The sequence below is a fragment of the Lutra lutra genome, chromosome 9, assembly GCF_902655055.1.
Source record: "Lutra lutra chromosome 9, mLutLut1.2, whole genome shotgun sequence".
NCBI classification, from domain to species: domain Eukaryota; kingdom Metazoa; phylum Chordata; class Mammalia; order Carnivora; family Mustelidae; genus Lutra; species Lutra lutra.
The window spans coordinates 26,418,601-26,436,382 of record NC_062286.1 but is presented as its reverse complement, the minus strand read 5'-3'; the positions used below and the strand labels follow the sequence as shown (position 1 = coordinate 26,436,382).

Below are 17,782 nucleotides of genomic sequence, written 5' to 3'. Positions count from 1 at the left end.
TAAAGCATAATAACACTCACCTACAAAGTATCAATATTTTTAGCAGTCAAACATAAATCCATAACAAGTACTTTAAAAGAAATTACCTATATTCAGAATGGTGAATTATATATTATCAAACTATATTCAGAATGGTGGATTATGCACTGTCAATAATGAACTACTCCTGGGACACATCTTACGATATCTCTCCTATTAATACACATGCATATAAACATAGACACCCAGTGCCACACACACACATCTATATATTCCTCCATTTGGGGGGCAATTGATATGGCTAATTTTATTTTATAGAGGAGCAGTATGTTTAGAACTAAAAATTTATATTGCAAAGGGATTCCTTTAACATACCACATAACATATTTAACATAAATTTCTGGAAAAGTTAGCACTTTTTATTTTCTTTAGAAAACTAGGTCAAAGTATAACTTCCAAAAGGTAGATCCTCAAAGTGGTGAGTGACTCTGTAGCGTGTGCGCGCACACACACACACACACACACACACACACTTTTTACAGAAGTTGAAAGTACGAACTAAAAGGTAGACACATCTCTTCGCCAAGACAACATGTCTCTGTTCTGTGTACAGTGCTAAAGTCTGCCTGCGTCTCAGATTTGTCATAGCACTTAGGAAAGTGAAATGCAGAAGGGTACCCCAGAAAAGCAGCACCAAAAACCATTTAAATGTGACTTTATCCCCCTACCAAAATCATGTCATACATGTCACTCTGGGGATGGAAAGTGCCCCCATACTCTCATCTCATTTGGTGAACACTAAGCCAATTAGTTAGACCAGGGCTATTCTGATAGTAAAGATGAAACTTCATTAATAATTTTGTCATTAAATGTACTTAAGCAGAAATTACCAAAAATAGAAATCTACGCCCAGACGAGAGGAAATACGCCTTCACCAATTTTATTGTGTCATTCAAAGTCTAGAATGTGAAGTTGAATACTTTTAAATTAAGTTTTCTTTAGCGTCTACTGACAGTCATACAGTTAGACAAGATCCTACTCAAATATGACTATACCTAAAGTCATAAGTGCTCCAAGTAAAAGCCATCCAGCTTGGGTGCGCTGTAAAGACAGCCTGCTATTTTGGGCAGCAGTTCGTAAGAGATCTTCAGCAATACTAACTACCATCTGCAAGAGAAGTTTACAATTGGATTTTAACTGAAACAAGTTAAAGAAATCAAATAAGAAAATACATAGCTAGTATGCTTAATTTAAAAAAGAAGTTGTCCTTTTATGTTGTTGCTGTTAACATGTTAAAGAGGCAACATCAAGACCTGCTTAATCCAGATGGCACGGCGTCTCTGAGGAGACCCCACATAGCACAGTGGTTAAGAGAGCGCTCCAGAACCAGATTGCCTGGGTTCATATCCCAGCTTTGTCATTTCCCCGCTTTCTGATGGGATAACTTAACTTCCCTGCCTCAGTTCCCTCAATGGTAAAACAGGAATAATAGGAATGCCAACCACACTCCAGCAAGGACTGAATAAGTTAATATAGCAAAGCACTCAGAAGAGTGCCGGCCCATGTAACTACTTCATAAATGCTATTACTGGTAGTATCGTTATCCTATATTCAAAGATTTGTTGAACTCCCATTATGTTTCCGCCATGAAGCCAGTCTTATGGCAATTAGAGTCTTAGAGAATCTGTCACAGGGAAAACGGGAAGTAACAAGCAGCACATGATTAAACGACACAACAGTAAGACAGATGCAGTCGTGGTCTGCAAAAGGGAGGTTATCCTAGATGGGGTAGCTCTATTGAGACTGCATTAAAGAAATGGCACTTGAATTAGGCTTCTAAACAAATGGATAAGCTTGGTACAGGCAACCAAGAAGGGGGATGAGATTCTAATGTGTGAATAATGGCATGAAGGCTGAAAAAGGCATGGGAAGGAAGCAAGATGACTGGTCTAAGTAGAATAGCGGGAAATGAGAACGAATGCGTAGAATGAAGGCGAACCGCAGAGGTGCCGGTTTTCCAGACAGAGGGGATTATATTTATTCTCTGAGCACTGTGTAGTCCCAAAGTGTCTCCGAGCTAATGTGAGACATGTAAGTGGTGTGGGGAGATGGGAGAAAGACTGCAAGCAGGATAATCAGAGAGGAGGCAGTCGAAGAACAAAACGAGATGGAAGCCGAGATTCGAGTAGTAGCTATGGAACTCCTAAGAACGAATGAATCTAGTCCTAATGTCCCAGAAAGAATAAGAAATTAAAAACCTAGCCCTGATCTACATATGTAAAATAATATTTACATAAACACTTAATATTCTTGAGGAAAAAACTGTAATAGTATTAGTAGGTATAGTAGAAAGAAAAAAAACTGACTCATAAAAACCATTCAACTATTATTATCAAAATGCTAAATGCAATAACATATTCTCCTGACATCTTTGAATACAACAATATGAATTTTTCTCTCAAAAGCTGAAAGAAAAGCTCTGATTTCATCATAATTAGTGTAAGGGTTTTTTCCCTCTAAAATAAAATGACTCTGTACCCAAATAAAATGTACTATTCCTACGCAGAATTAAATATCATTATTGGCAGAACACCATTTTTTGTATTACTGTAGTAAAACTGTTGTTTGATCATCCAGCTCAACATTAAACACAGAAGGCGTTCCAATGAAGACTAAACCCCACATGACAGCACTTAAAATTCCACGGTCTCTTTCGTACCTTTCCCTTGGCATGAGGAATGCCCAACGGACACTGATGAACTCCACCTAACAAAGCAGCCATGGCAAAGCTGTATCCGCTAACAGCTTCTGGTGAAGTTTTCAAGTTGTTGAGCCGTTCTGCACACCTGTCTAGAAACGGTGTCAGCTGGAATGGTAATGCCACCGCCACACAGCGCAAACACCAGGCGGCGGCAAGCCGGGCAGCCATACTTGGATGAAGCAGCACGGAAGTCACAGTTTCCAAAAGTCCTAAAGAGAAATACAAAAACAAATGGCTCTTTAATAAAGTCAAATTTTTTCATAAACTACAAGAATACGTGTAACACAGTAATTAAAATCATAAGCATTATGGTTTTACCCAAATACTTTCAGAACTTTGCCAAAAACACATTATCTCAGAAATAGTAGAGAATCTTAAAGGAACATTTTCTACAAAATAGTATAATTATATTCCCAAAAAATGTTGATGTAAAAATTAAATGTTTATTCAACAAATTTTAGCCAATTATTAGAAACAAACTACATAACTCTTTTGTCTCCCTAAACTTTATTTCACTATTAAGTCAACATTCACAAACCTAGTGAATCTTAAATAAAACCCAGCTTTTAACAAGTGATCTGAAAACTACTAATTATAGTTGTTTTCTAATTATAATGCAGTTACTAATATAATTAGTATTATATAATTATAATACTAATTATAATTATAATACTATAATTAGTACTTACTAATTATAATGGCAAGCAACTAATCAGGAGTTAAATATCAATCACACTTTTAGGACTTTTTTTGAGAATTCCAGCAAGTAAGTGAATCATCATACCTATAGATGCTTCCTGAATAAGAGGGGATGCGGTAGCATTCAGGCTCTGCACCAGGCTCCCGAGTTCTTGGAGGGCGCACACCATCACATGCTGGCTTGCTGCAATGTCTGCTGCTCCAGATTTGTTTTCACCACTAGTATCATTCACTACTGCTTCTGGAAACACATAATCATGTGTTTGATGTGGGTGAATTAAATTGTGACATAATTTTTTTGATTTATACAGTTGACATTTTTATACCAATATTTCCACCAATTGATGCCTGGGTATTAAAAACTCTGACTGTAATTACTTCTTAGTAGAACACCTGTGTAACTAAACGCTGAAGTGACTGTCCAATGACATCATGAAAGTACTGAAATACACACTGAGGGATTTTGCCTGCTTCCAGGAATACACCTAACTTCAGCAAGCAGCAGCAAACCAGTGTACAAAAGCACTGGCTCCCCAGAAAGGCACCTGGGTTCCAATCCCAACTCCACCAGTCACGTCAGCCACGTGGATACTGGGCAAGCCACCCCATGAGTCTCAATTTCTCCATCCACTCAGGGGGTTAAGGGACTATCTCAAAGAGTACTGTGGTGGGCGCCTGGTGGCTCAGTGGTTAAAGCCTCTGCCTTCGGCTCAGGTCATGATCTCAGGGTCCTGGGATCGAGTCCTGCATCGGGCTCTCTGCTCAGCAGGGAGCCTGTCTCCTCCTGTCTCTGCCTGCCTCTCTGCCTACTTGTGATCTATCAAAAAAAAAAAAAAAGAGTACTGTGGTGATTAAAAAGTCAATTCGCATAAAGAATGGAGCACAATGCTGCCCACAATACATGTGCATCAATGTCAGCAGCCATTATTGTTACTTCATTATTATTGCTGCTACCTCAAGTGCTGCAATATATTCATAGCAACACTGTTGAATTACTGACCAGAAAGCAGATCTAAAAGGAAACTAGGTTTAGAATTTCTTACTGAGATGTTTCTCAAAGTTCCTATTAGCTTTGCTGCCCCCTTCCCTGACCTTTCAATAGAACAGAAATGTATTTAACATGAGATAACTAAAGATTCCTTGTCAAGTTACTAACTGAGAATATATTCTGGCCCATAAATCCCAGATGGATATTTAATTCTGCTTTTAAGATTTTTAAAAAATCAAATGGCTAATCTATGACCTAAGATTAATAACCCTTATAATATAGTAAAACTTCCTTACCTTTTTTGCATTCATTGTGTATTAATAGACTATAAAATGAAATCAAAGAGGGGGACAACCATAAGATAATTTTTTTTTTTTAAGATTTTATTTATTTGACAGAGAGAGAGACAGTGAGAAAGTGAACAAGTAGGGGGTGTGGGAAAGGGAGAAACAGGCTTCCTGCCGAGCAAGGAGCCGATGTGAGGCTCAATCCCAGGACTCTGGGATCATGATCTGAGCCGAAGGAAGCCACTTAACCAACTGAGCCACCCAGGTGCTCCGAGACTTTTACTACAGGGAACAAATGAAGGGTTGCTGGGGGGTGGGTTGGGTGGGAGGATTAAGTAACTGGGTGATGGGCACTTGATGTAATGAGCACTCGATGTTATATACGACTGATGAATCACTAAACAATACCTCTGAAACTAATGATATGCTATGTGTTAATTGAATTTAAATTTAAAAATATATAATACATACTAACAGAATAGAATAGATTAATATATTACAGATTGTAATTTTCATTATGGACCTCTTTATTTTTAGCTATTTCTGGACTTGGAAATGCATGAACTCCATCTTTTGACTGCTAAACCACAGCTCCTTGACCAGGTACTCTCTATATCTGGTTCACTATTTTATTCCCACAGCCTGGCACAGTGTTTCTGGCACTTCAACATTTCTTTAACACATCATTGTACAAATATATTTCAAGATGTGAACCTAGGACAGATTACTATTTTAATGTAACTAAAGAACGGTACCTCATTAACTTAAACACCCTTTAATTCACAATTCTTTTTTTTTTTTTTTTTTTTTAAAGATTTTATTTATTTGTCAGAGAGAGAACGAGAGCGAGCACAGGCAGACAGAGTGGCAGGCAGAGGCAGAGGGAGAAGCAGGCTCCCCATAGAACAAGGAGCCCGATGTGGGACTCGATCCCAGGACGCTGGGATCATGACCTGAGCCGAAGGCAGCGGCTTAACCAACTGAGCCACCCAGGCGTCCCTAATTCACAATTCTTAACTTCCAGTTAGCCCTATGCATTTAAAAATGTTTGGCTTGTGGCACCTGGGTGGCTCAGTTGGTTAGGCAGCCCACTCTTGAATTCGGCTCAGGTCAAGATCTCAGGGTCACTGCAACGGTCTCTGCACTTACACCAGAGTCTGCTTGTCTTTCTCCCTCTGTTCTTCCTCCCGCATGTGCATTCTCTCTCTCTCTCAAAGAAACAAATAAAAAATCTTTAAAAAATAAAAAAACAAAAATGGTTTGCTTGACATTGATGGATCTAGAGTGTATTATGCTAAATGAAATAAGTCAGTCAGAGAAAGACAAATACCATATGACCTCACTCACATGTGGAACTTAAGGAAAAAAGCCACAGCAACATATGGGAAGGAGAAAGGGAAAAAGGAGAGAGGGAAATGAAATCATTAGAGACTTTTAATGATACAGAACAAACTGAGGGGTGATGAGGGACAGTGGATGGGAGATGGGCTAGAGGGGTGATGGGTATTAAGGAGGGCACTTGTGATGAGCACTAGGTGTTGTATGTAAGTGGTGAGCCATTGAATTCTACTCTTGAAACCAATGCTGCACTGTATGTTAACTAAAATTTAAATAAAAATTTTTGTAAAATAAAAAAAAATGGTATGCCTTAGCATAGTCTATAAGCTATTATAAACAATGAAAATTCCATTTGTGAATTTACTTTTACTAATTTTATAAAATATTTAATATATATTCTTTAAATATAAATTACAGATTATGCTTTATTCATTAAATTCTTCTTTTTTTTTTAAAGACTTATTTATTTATTTGAGAGACAGAAAGAAAGAGCAAAAGGGAGAAAGGTAGAGACCTCCTGCTGAGTGTGAAGCCCAATGTGGGGCTGGATCCCACAATCCTGAGATTATGACCTGGATCATAGTCAAGAGTAGGATGCTTAATCGACTGAGCCACTCAGGCATCCCATTAAATTCTTATTTCTAAAGACCACTATTAGGCAATATAATTTGCCTGATTAAAATGGTTAAGAAAACTGAACTGCGGGACGCCTGGGTGGCTCAGTTGGTTGAGCAGCTGCCTTCGGCTCAGGTCATGATCCCAGCGTCCTGGGATCGAGTCCCACATCGGGCTCCTTGCTCATCAGGGAGCCTGCTTCTCCCTCTGCCTCTGCCTGCCATTCTGTCTGCCTGTGCTTGCTCTCTCTCCCTCTCTCTCTCTGACAAATAAATAAAATCTTAAAAAAAAAAAAAAAAAAAAAGAAGAAAACTGAACTGACCTACGGAATGTAGATTTTACCTTGTTCAGTTCCCTAATTGGATTGCAAGCTCCATGAAAGCAGGAACGTTTATTTCATTTGTTATTCAAACCCTGAATTACTGCTTTGCAAACTCAGATGCTCAGTAACGACTTGTTAAACTGAAAAATTTATAAAATGGATATTTCTTTTAATTATGAATTGAGGTTTCACGGGATGTCCTCTACTGGACTAATAACCACCTGCAATTGTTCCTGTCTAAGGCTTCCTATTAAGCCTATTAACGAAAGGAAACAAACAAACACGTGTTTATAAAACAAATGGCCCAAGTAGAAAAATTACAATAGGTTGTTCCTTAAAGATAGGAAAGCAATATGCTGTTGCATACCAGGAGAGCTAGAACATCAGTACAGATACTAGAAATGAAACAGAATTCAAACACGCTACTCAAATCTTTAAAAATTCTATTTCACTGTAATTATGTTGTTTTAATAACAAATAAGCATACTCAATAAAAGTGACTAGTAAAATGCAGTCCAGAAAATGCCATGAATAATCAGATCCATTAGTACTTATTAAGAATAATAATATAAAGCTAAATGACTAAGGAAATCAACAACACACATCAATTCTTACCTACTGCTTTCATTTGTTTTCCAATAGCTTGGCATATTTCTTTGGCAGCTGCAATCTGGGCTTTTTCACCTAGCAGACTGCCCACAGTAGCTCTTAGGATAAAGGAGACACATCGCCTTGAGTACACAGCTTCCACATGTGTTTGCGTTGCCCGAGGATGGGACACCAGATCAAGTACGTGGGACAAGAATGTAGCAAAGCTACGCTCCAACCACTGACCACCCAATGTAGTTACAAAAACAACATACGCCTATAAATAGAGATATAATTTCAGATAAAGTATATAAAAGAATTGAGATTACAGATAAAACTACAGAAATAAATGAACATAGCATCCAAAATAAGTTACATTTGAGATTAAAATTGAGAAAATTTAATACTTGAATCCTTTTTAGTACTTCTAGAATAGGAATTACTGGTAGAAGTATTTTTGGCTAAAAACCATTCTTAGCATCTTCCTGAAGAATGCAAAAAGATGGTGGGGAGGGAGGGAAAGAGCTGAATTTATCCTGATGGAGAGGAAGGTAACAGGTTATAGGAATAAGAAAACTCTCATATCTTAAATAAACAGTGACCTAGGACTAGAAACCCCTGCTTGTGACAGTAAGATAAAAATCGTTTACTTCTATTTTACACTTGTTTTCAGGAACAATGTACAGTTGGAGTGATTTTGCCTAAGATCACAAAGAAACATTTTATCTTTTTGTACATTAATTATTCTTAGATCATTAACCATAACACCTTAGTTGCTTAATTATCATTTTGTAATTTTAACTCCAAGTCAGGATTAGTTTCATAATTGGTGATTACTCATTAATGATAAGTCCAGTTGAAATATTAACAAATAGGGTTAGCTACAGGGTCACTGGAGAACAGTAAAATCTAAATTTTTCAAGCTATTTGAATATTGAATTTAAATACTGAATTTAAAACTGAATTATTTTACATCTGATTTTCTGCCAAGTAAAATTTGGGAAAATGTTGTTGGACACTTACATAAATATAGCAGACACAAGCTTATTTACACATCATTAAGAATCTATCTTTCCATATAAGTGTGTAATTTGGAATTTGAATGTAATTCATTCATTTGGTAAAATAAACACTTTGGAAAAACACCAGACAATATTAAAAATCTGTGTCTACTAAGAGTCTTCCATGAGATTTCACCAGCAATGTGAACAGAATTCTTTCATTAAGTATGCATTACAAACCTGTGTAACTCCAACTCTTACTTCACGATTAACAGACCCTCCAACTTTTAACATCTCTCCACCACTCTTTAAAAAACCTGACCCTCCACGTAGAAATCCTGTGGCCATGAGTTCTAAGACTTCATCAAATGTCGCTCGCTTCACGTTCTGGCGCATTACTTTCAGGAAGAAAAGTAAATTCATAAGCAATATATACTGCTACTAGATAACATTTTCTAATAACTCTAGCTTAAAATTCAAGTAATTATTTCTAAGGATCCTTAAACTACTACAAAGATGGGGTCCTTTCATTTTCTTATAGTCTTTAAATTTATAATGCACTCGTAAAAATAAATTCAATTTTGAAGCAAAAAATATTAGGAAAAATGGAAAGAGCTAAAATTAAAATCAATTCATTAAATCTATGCCAAACATAGTCTAATAATGTTAACCTTGACATATGTAACACAACAAGGACAAAGTACATCAACAGCAGATACTAAGTGACTCACAGCCCTCATTCTCAACAGAGTAGATGCAAAGAAACTTTGTCAGGTTCACGCTCTCTAGACAACAGTTAGCAACAGATTAAAATGTCACTGGACTGAAGCTGAAATGCCATTCCCTTGCACAGAAAATGTTTTATAAAGTCTTTCACATATAGCTGCAAACATAATCCTCACAAGAAGTCTGTAGGAGAGGTATCAAGCTCATGATTAAGTATGTAGAGATTGGAATTTGGCTGCCTGGGTTTGAATTTCAGCTCTGATGCTTATAGAACACTTAAGAGAACACAAATTACACAATCTCTTAAACCTCAATTTCCTTTTTTATAAAGTGGGAATAGTAATAGTATTCATAATTCATAGGGCTTTTGTGAGGACTAAGTAAAACAGCTCAGTTATATGCTGAATTCAGTGCCTGGCACATAGCACTTAATAAATGTTACCTGTCATCATCATCATCTAATTGCACAGACTGAAATAATTATCATTAAAGATAAATAGACTAAAGCTCAAAGGGCTTCACAACTAATTAACATAAGAGCTAGGACTTGAATCTATTACATCTGATTCTCCTGCTACACAGAGCTAGAGTAGGGGTGGGGACAGTAGCAGACGTGGCCGGGCTCCCTCACGGTCCACTTAAAACCCTCATTGAGGCACCTCTATGGAACTATGAGACACAGCAGAAGTCACATGACAAATGTTCTGATTCTGCTTGCAGTAATGGCCAAAAAGAAAAGAAAAATAATACTGTACTATAAAAGGGATCTACTCATCAGAGATTGAGAGTCATATGAAGTGCCAGATTCCAGTCCCTTGAAGATTATAGAAAACCATTATATAAATCTTGCTTGCTTATATATTCAGTATACTTGATATATATTATCTTGTACATTATAACCATTAAAAAATATCTTGTATTGCATGGAGCACTGGGTGTGATGCATAAACAATGAATTTTGGAACATGGAAAAAAAATTAAATTAAATGTAGTTTAAAAAAATGTCTTGTCTATATCAAGGAAAATGCCATTTGCGTAGTTCCATTCCCTGAAAAGGTAGACAAAGACACTTAACAATTTAAATCTTTCAAGTGACATACCTATAACAAATAGCTTATTTAGATAGATTTCATATACCTTCAAATACCTGTTACAGACTACATCAGGGATTGGTAAATAATACCTGTTGCTTGTTTTGGCATCAACGCTGTAGCCATGACTGTTCCTAAGAGTTTAGACACTGCCACTCGAACCCCATAATTTGAATTTTCCAAAGCCTTAAAGCAGTGAGTGGCAATATTTTCTAATTCAGCAGTCCACATGAACACAGCTTCATTCTGTAGTTCTAGTAGACACTGAAATTTAAAAAATAAATAAATAAATAAATAAATACATCCTGGAACTTTCACTTCCAGAGATATAACAACAAGAATCAGATTTACTCTGTCTCCTGAAATAACCAAAAAATTAAAATACATGAAACCATAGTTTTCAAGACACTGGACATCAGGCAATGAAGGACAGCAAACCTTAAGAGATGGAAAACAAACTTAACTCTGTAATTGTCCCAGCTTACGGCCTCTAGAGAGTTTTCAGTACTTAGGAGAAGACACTTAACACTGAACTTCTGTACTAGAAAGAAGAAAGGTCTCAAATCAATAACCTCAGCTTTTACCTTAAGAAACTGATGATGTAGAGCAAATTTAGCACAAAGTAATCAGCGGAGGAAAGAGAATAATAAAGATAACAGAGCTGAAATAGAGAACTGAGGAAGAATAGAAATAAAACCCAAAGCTGCTTCTTTGAGATGACCAATAAATATGATAAATCTCTAGCCAGACAGATAAAGGAAAAAGATACCAATTACCAAAATCAGGAATGAGAGAGGTCACATTACTACAGATTCAATATATATTAAAAGAACAAAGAGAATATCATAAATAATTTTATGCCAATAAATTTGAAAAATGAAACAGACAATTCACTAAAGAAGAAAGATAACCTAAATAGCCCAGTATTGATTTTTAAAATTGAATGTGTAGGGACACCTAGGTGGCTCAGTTGGTTAAGCATCCAACTCTTGGTTTAGCCTCAGGTCATGACCTTGGAAGGGGAGGTCCTGGGATGCAGCCCCCATGAACAGCTCCTCACTCAGCAGGGAGTCTGCCTGAGATTTTCTCCCTCTACCCCTACCCTATACACTCACTCATGTGAGTGCTCTCTCTCTCTCAAATAAATAAATAAATCTTAAAATTGAATTTGTACACAAATAAAACTGGGGAAAACTAAACAAGATCAATGGACTATGGCAATGTCAACACTATTATACTCGTTGTAATACTGTATTATATTTTTGCAAGATACTACCTTTGGGAGGAACTGGGTAAAAGTTTATAAAGACATCTCTATATTATTTCTCATAATTGCATGCAAATCTACAATTACCTTAAAATAAGAAGTTTAACTAGAAAACAGCAACAACAAAAACAACATAAGAAATGAAATATTAAAACAAAAGACAATTAACAAAATCCAATATCCATGCCTGATAAAACCTCTTAGCAAGCTAGGAATACAAAGGCGCTTCCTCAACTTGATAAAAGTCATCAAGAAAAACCAATACTTAACACTAAATGGCAAAGAACTGAATGTTTCCTCCTTAAGGATCTGGAGTAAGACAAGGATGTTTGCTCTCGTGTTTTTAATTCAACATTGCATTGAAGGATTTAGCCACGGCAAAAGGTATCCATATTGGAAAAGAAGTAAAACTGTCTTTATTCTTAGACAACATGATTGTTTATGTAGAATATCTGATAGAATCTATTAAAAGAGCTGACAAAACTTGAAAGCTATTTAACAACATCGGCATATACAACATCAATATACAAAAATCAATTGGATTTCTGTGTTAGCAATGAACAATTAGAAATTAAAATCTTAAAAATTGATACCATTTTATATAGCACTGAAAAATATTAAATACTTAGGAATAAATCTGACAAAAGATGTCTAAGACCTATAAATCAAAACCACAAAATGTTGCTAAAACAAAGAAGACCTAAATAAATGGCAGGATAGAACATGTTCAAAGATTAGAAGATTTAGTATTGTTAAGATATCAACTCTTCCCAAAATGATCTATTGATTCATTGTAAAACACCAGCATGAATCAGAATCCCAGCATGCTACTTTTCTAGAAATTTCTAAGTTAATTCTAAAATTCATATGGAAATGCAAAGAGCCTAGAATATATTACTTTGAAAAGGAACAAAGTTAGAAAGTTAACACTTCCTGGTTTCAAGACTTATTATGAAGGTACAGTAATTAAAACAGTGTAATGGACATCAAATGTTATGGACATGGCACATAACAGAGTCCAAATATAGACCCATACACATATGGACAACCAACTTTCAAAAAAGGTGCAAAAGCAATTTATGTGAAGAAAAGATAGTGTTTCCAATGTGGTACTAGAACAAGTGAATATACATGTACAAAAAAAAAAAGAACTTTAATTCATACCTTGAACCATATTTAAAAATTAACTCAAAATGGATCATATATCTCAGTATAAAACTATGAAACTTCCAGAAGGAAACATAAGAGAAACCTTCAGTTAGGGAAAATTTTCTTAGATACAATACAAGCAGCACAGTCTATATAAAAAAAATTGGTAAATTGGACTTTGACAAAATTCAAAACTTCCCTTTTTTCCCTTAGAAAGGCACTATCTAGAGAATGAAAAGATAGGCCACAGTGGAGGAAAAGTATTTGCAAATCATCTATCTAATAAAGAGATACATAAAAACTCTATATAGTACTATCAAAACTCAGTAATAAGAAAACGAACAACTCAATAAAACAACAGCCAAAAGATTTGAATAGATTTTTCATCTAAGAAGATATGGATGGCAATAAGCATGTGAAAATATGCTCATCATTGGTCATTAGGGAAATATAAACTAAACACACAATGAGATATGGGTACATATCTATGAGAATGGCCAAAATGAGTAAGACGGACAATACCAAATGAGGATGTGGAGGAATTAGAAACCTCATACATTGCTGGTGGAAATGTAAAGTGATACAAGTACTTTGGAAAACAGTTTGGCAATTTTTTAAAAAAGTTAAACAATGAATCTATCATATAATCCAGTTATTCCATTCCTAGGTATTTACCCAGGTAGAATAATACGTATGTTCACACAAAAACTTGGATACAGATGTTCATAGCTTTTTTCCTAATAGCCTACGCTGGAAGCAATTCAAATGTCCTTAAAAGGTGAAGGAACAAACTAATTGTGGTACACCCACATAATGACATACTACTACTCAGCAAAGAAAAGAAATGAACTAGCAACACATATAACAATATAGATGAGTCTCAAGGTTAATATGCTGAGTAAAAGAAACCAGACCAAAGAAAGAGGGCCCATACCACATGATTCCATTTGTACATAATTGTACAAACTGAATATAATCCATGAGAACAAAAAGTATGCTATCACATTTTAAAACTTTGAAAGAAAAAGAGTCATTGTTTAAGAGGAAGCCAGCAAAGGAATAGCTTTATAAATCAGACAAGTACTAACCTTGGCAACTGCACATCGAACAGCCATCGACCTGTCAGTCAAGAGGGACCTGGCATTCTTGTAAATATCACGATGAGAGGAAGCTGCTGCACCTCCCAGTCCATTCAGAACTTTCTGTAGGCTCATTAAGATTTCACTTCGCCCTTGAGACTAGACATGAACATAAATCAAAACTAAAAACTATGTTGTAAAACAAGTTCCATGTTTAAAGAAGAACATACCAAAACACAAAAGTTTTCTGGGCTTCATGGTTTTGTAGTCTTACCTTTACACTGTAAACAGTAAGTAATGAAAAACAAAATAAAGTAAAATAAAATAAAGTAGCCTAGAAAGTATCTGAAAGGTAAGAATAATTATTAACTTCAATTAAATAATATCTTGCTGAGAAATATGGTTACCACAAGAAAACGTATTCTAGTGTTCCCACAACATGAAGTACAACTTAATGAAGAACATGGAAACAATTTCAAAAACTTCAATATCACATCTCAAGGGTCCAAACTTTCAGAATGTGAATGGGTAAGCCAAAAGTAGTTAAGTAGTAATATAAACCATCTAAAAGAAGACCTATCCAACACATTTAAAAAACCTATTACAGAGATATAGTAAGCTTTCATCTTTTATAACTATTTTGAAATTGTTTTCATATTCTTACAGTACTTGGGTCACATTTCTTGGAGTACACTCATTCAAACACAGATCTCTTCCACAAGACTATAAGCTTTTAAGAGGCCGGACACCATGTCTTGTTCATCTTTATATGCTTACTATCTGACAATATGTCCTCAATCATTGTTTTATGATAAATGAATAGGCAAGTAGTACCCAGAAGAAGTACCCAGAAGAAATGCTGTCCAAGAAATTTTCAGCTTTCTGATATGGAGGAATTGGACTGTGAGAATCCAAGGCTTGGTCTAGTTTTAGTAACATCAAGTTGATAAGGAACCTTCAAAAGTAACACCAAATTGATGTGACAAAATAAAACTATTTTTACTCAGTATTAGCTGCTGTGGATTGAACAGTGTCCTCCAAGAAGATTCGTTCAAGTCTTAAGCCCCATTACCTGTGAACATGACTTTATTTGGAAATAAGAAATTAAATAAGGACAAGGTCATACTCAATTCAGATGGGCCCTAATCCAATCACTGGTATCCTTATAAGATGAGAAGAATTTGGAGGCAGAATACAGATGCACAGGAAAAACACTGTGTAACAACAGAGGCAGAAATTAGAAGTGCATCTAGAAATCAAGGAATACTAAGGAACGCCAAGGATTGCCAGCAACCACTAGCAGTGAAGAAAGGCAGGAAGGATTCTTCCCAAGAGTCTTCAGAAGCATGGCCCTACCAATACTCTGATTTGGGATTTTTGCTTCCAGAATTGTGAGACAACAAATTTCTGTTGTTTTAAGTCACTGTGGTCATTTATTGCCTAGGCAACTCTACGAAACTAATATATTAGCTATGGCACAAAAATAAAATGGCAGTACAAAAATATCCATAGGGCTAAATAAGAAATAATGGGTAAACCTATTTTTGCCAAGGAAAAGCATTCTTTTCCTTCTCACTGAAATATAAGGTAATATACATTAAAGAAGGGGCAATTAATACCTTTTGCAAGTAATAATCTTTTTTTAAATTAACATTTAATGTATTATTTGCTTCAGGGGTACAGGTCAGTGAATCATCAGTCTTAAACACAATTCACAGCACTCACCACAGCACATACCCTCTCCAAAGTCCATAACCCAGCCACTCTGTGCAAGTAATAATCTCAAATTACCTTCTTGCTAAGCAAGTATGAGTATAAGTAGTATAAGCAGTATGAGTACCACAGTGACAGAAAAAAAGGCAAACATATATTTTTACTGACATCTAACTTCTGCCACAAGCAAAACATTTAAATAATATTTGTTGTAACACTTACCTCTGCACTTTTTAGAGATTTCAGAAGATTATTCACTGTCTCTGGAAAAGCACTTCCTAACATTCTCCCCATTTTTTCATAAAATGCTCCAACACAAGCCACTGCAGCCCTGTAAGAAGTGATGTTTCCACCAGTGCTCAGATTAATAATACAATTCCACAATACCTTTCTAATTTGCAGAAATCAATTTGTATTGGTGCAGGATGCTTTCAGGTACAAATCCTTAATTCTCAACTTTCAAAAACACCTTGTTTATCTATTCTTTATAATTGCAACAACTATGGTTAATCAAACTGTATTCCTGTTAGGAATATAAGAGAATAAATACATATTCACATATTAAATCATAACCCTCCTTTGGAAAGAAAACCAAGTATTCCTTTCATGAAGACTTCCTAAATTATGTCAATCTACAATGATTCTTCCTCTTCTCTCATTACATATAACGTTTAAAGTTAACCACTCATTTTGATAAAAGTTAATCTATTTACTGTGTTCTAACTTGACTATTTTTTTTTTAAAGATTTTATTTATTTATTTGACAGAGAGAGATCACAAGTAGATGGAGAGGCAGGCAGAGAGAGAGAGAGAGGGAAGCAGGCTCCCTGCTGAGCAGAGAGCCCGATGCGGGCCTCGATCCCAGGACCCTGAGATCATGACCTGAGCCGAAGGCAGCGGCTTAACCCACTGAGCCACCCAGGCGCCCTAACTTGACTATTTAAATGTGTATATCTTGGGGGACCTGGTTGGCTCAGTCTGTAGAGCATGTGACTCTTGATCCCCTCAGGGTCATGAGTTCAAGCCCCAAAGTTGGGCATAGAGCCTACTTAAAAAATAAAAATAAATATAAACAATGTTATATCTTATCCTACCAGTGGAAATGTAAAATCCGGAAACAGGGAATCTATCTTACACATTTTTTTATTGCACACAGTTCCTGCCTTTTAATATATAAATAATAGTAAAAATTACTCTTAAAATTTATTTTTATGGCTTTCACGGAACATTTGGTTACACAGAAGAAGAAATGTAACAAAAGCCCATCTCTTCAGGACAGAGGAAACCACTCCATCATCAGTTCTATGAATAGCAGAGAAGTGAGTAGCTTTGAGTTTAGTGTACAGGCAGGAGTACAGGACAGGAGTGAAGAGTGTCATCCTAGAAGTCTGGCAGATCTGTGACTAAGTCCTAGAACCTGCCATCTAATAATAGCTATGTATCCTGAGCAAGTTACTCTGAGGCAGAGATATTAAACACATTCACCTCACTATCACATATGTAATAAATAGTAGACTCAGGGAAACCTTCACCTGGTTGACTCTAAATCCTATGCTTTTTTCAGTACTCTCCAGGCTGCTAACAAAACTAAAAAGGACTGAGGTCACATGCCAGAATATTTAGGGAATTCCTAAACAAAACCCATGCATCCACTGGAAATACATATGAATAATAAGGAATATACAGTAAATTCTACTTAAGCAGAACTAGAAAGTGATGTGTGGATTTGCTTAGTGGTGGAGAACTAAACCATCAAAGTATTAACATAGCTTCAAATTCCAAAATAAACTGGAAAACACTAGGACTCCCTAGCCTCTTCTAAAACTTCTGAGGTCGGGGCACCTGGGTGGCTCAGTGGGTTAAAGCCTCTGCCTTCAGCGCAGGTCATGATTCCAGGGTCCTGGGATCGAGTCCCACATCAGGCTCTCTGCTTGGCCGGGAGCCTGCTTCCCTTCCTCTCTCTCTGCCTGTCTCTCTGCCTACTTGTGATATCTGTCAAATAAATAAATAAAATTAAAATAAAATAAAACTTCTGAGATCTACATCTATTCAAAACAACACAAAATCTAATCACAATATACCTGTACAGTTGAGAACAGACCTAAAACTTACTGTCCAGGTTCAGAATAATCTCCGTTTCCTCTGTAAGCTACTATACTGGTCCAGGCCCCTTGCATGG

General features: G+C 36.1%; 1 protein-coding gene across 4 annotated transcripts in view; it reads right to left on the bottom strand.

Moving 5' to 3' along the window:
* Positions 1-17,782, bottom strand: part of HEATR5B (HEAT repeat containing 5B) — a 106,019-nt gene that overhangs the window by 81,876 nt on the left and 6,361 nt on the right. For all 4 annotated transcript variants that reach the window (XM_047745127.1, XM_047745128.1, XM_047745126.1 and 1 more), the window contains exons 4-11: positions 15,826-15,934; positions 13,900-14,049; positions 10,488-10,659; positions 8,819-8,976; positions 7,605-7,854; positions 3,525-3,680; positions 2,699-2,949; positions 1,035-1,146 (exon numbers count right to left, since the gene is read on the bottom strand). In XM_047745127.1, the coding sequence (XP_047601083.1) occupies positions 1,035-1,146; positions 2,699-2,949; positions 3,525-3,680; positions 7,605-7,854; positions 8,819-8,976; positions 10,488-10,659; positions 13,900-14,049; positions 15,826-15,934 (1,358 nt within the window). The remainder of the gene's footprint in view (positions 1-1,034; positions 1,147-2,698; positions 2,950-3,524; positions 3,681-7,604; positions 7,855-8,818; positions 8,977-10,487; positions 10,660-13,899; positions 14,050-15,825; positions 15,935-17,782) is intronic.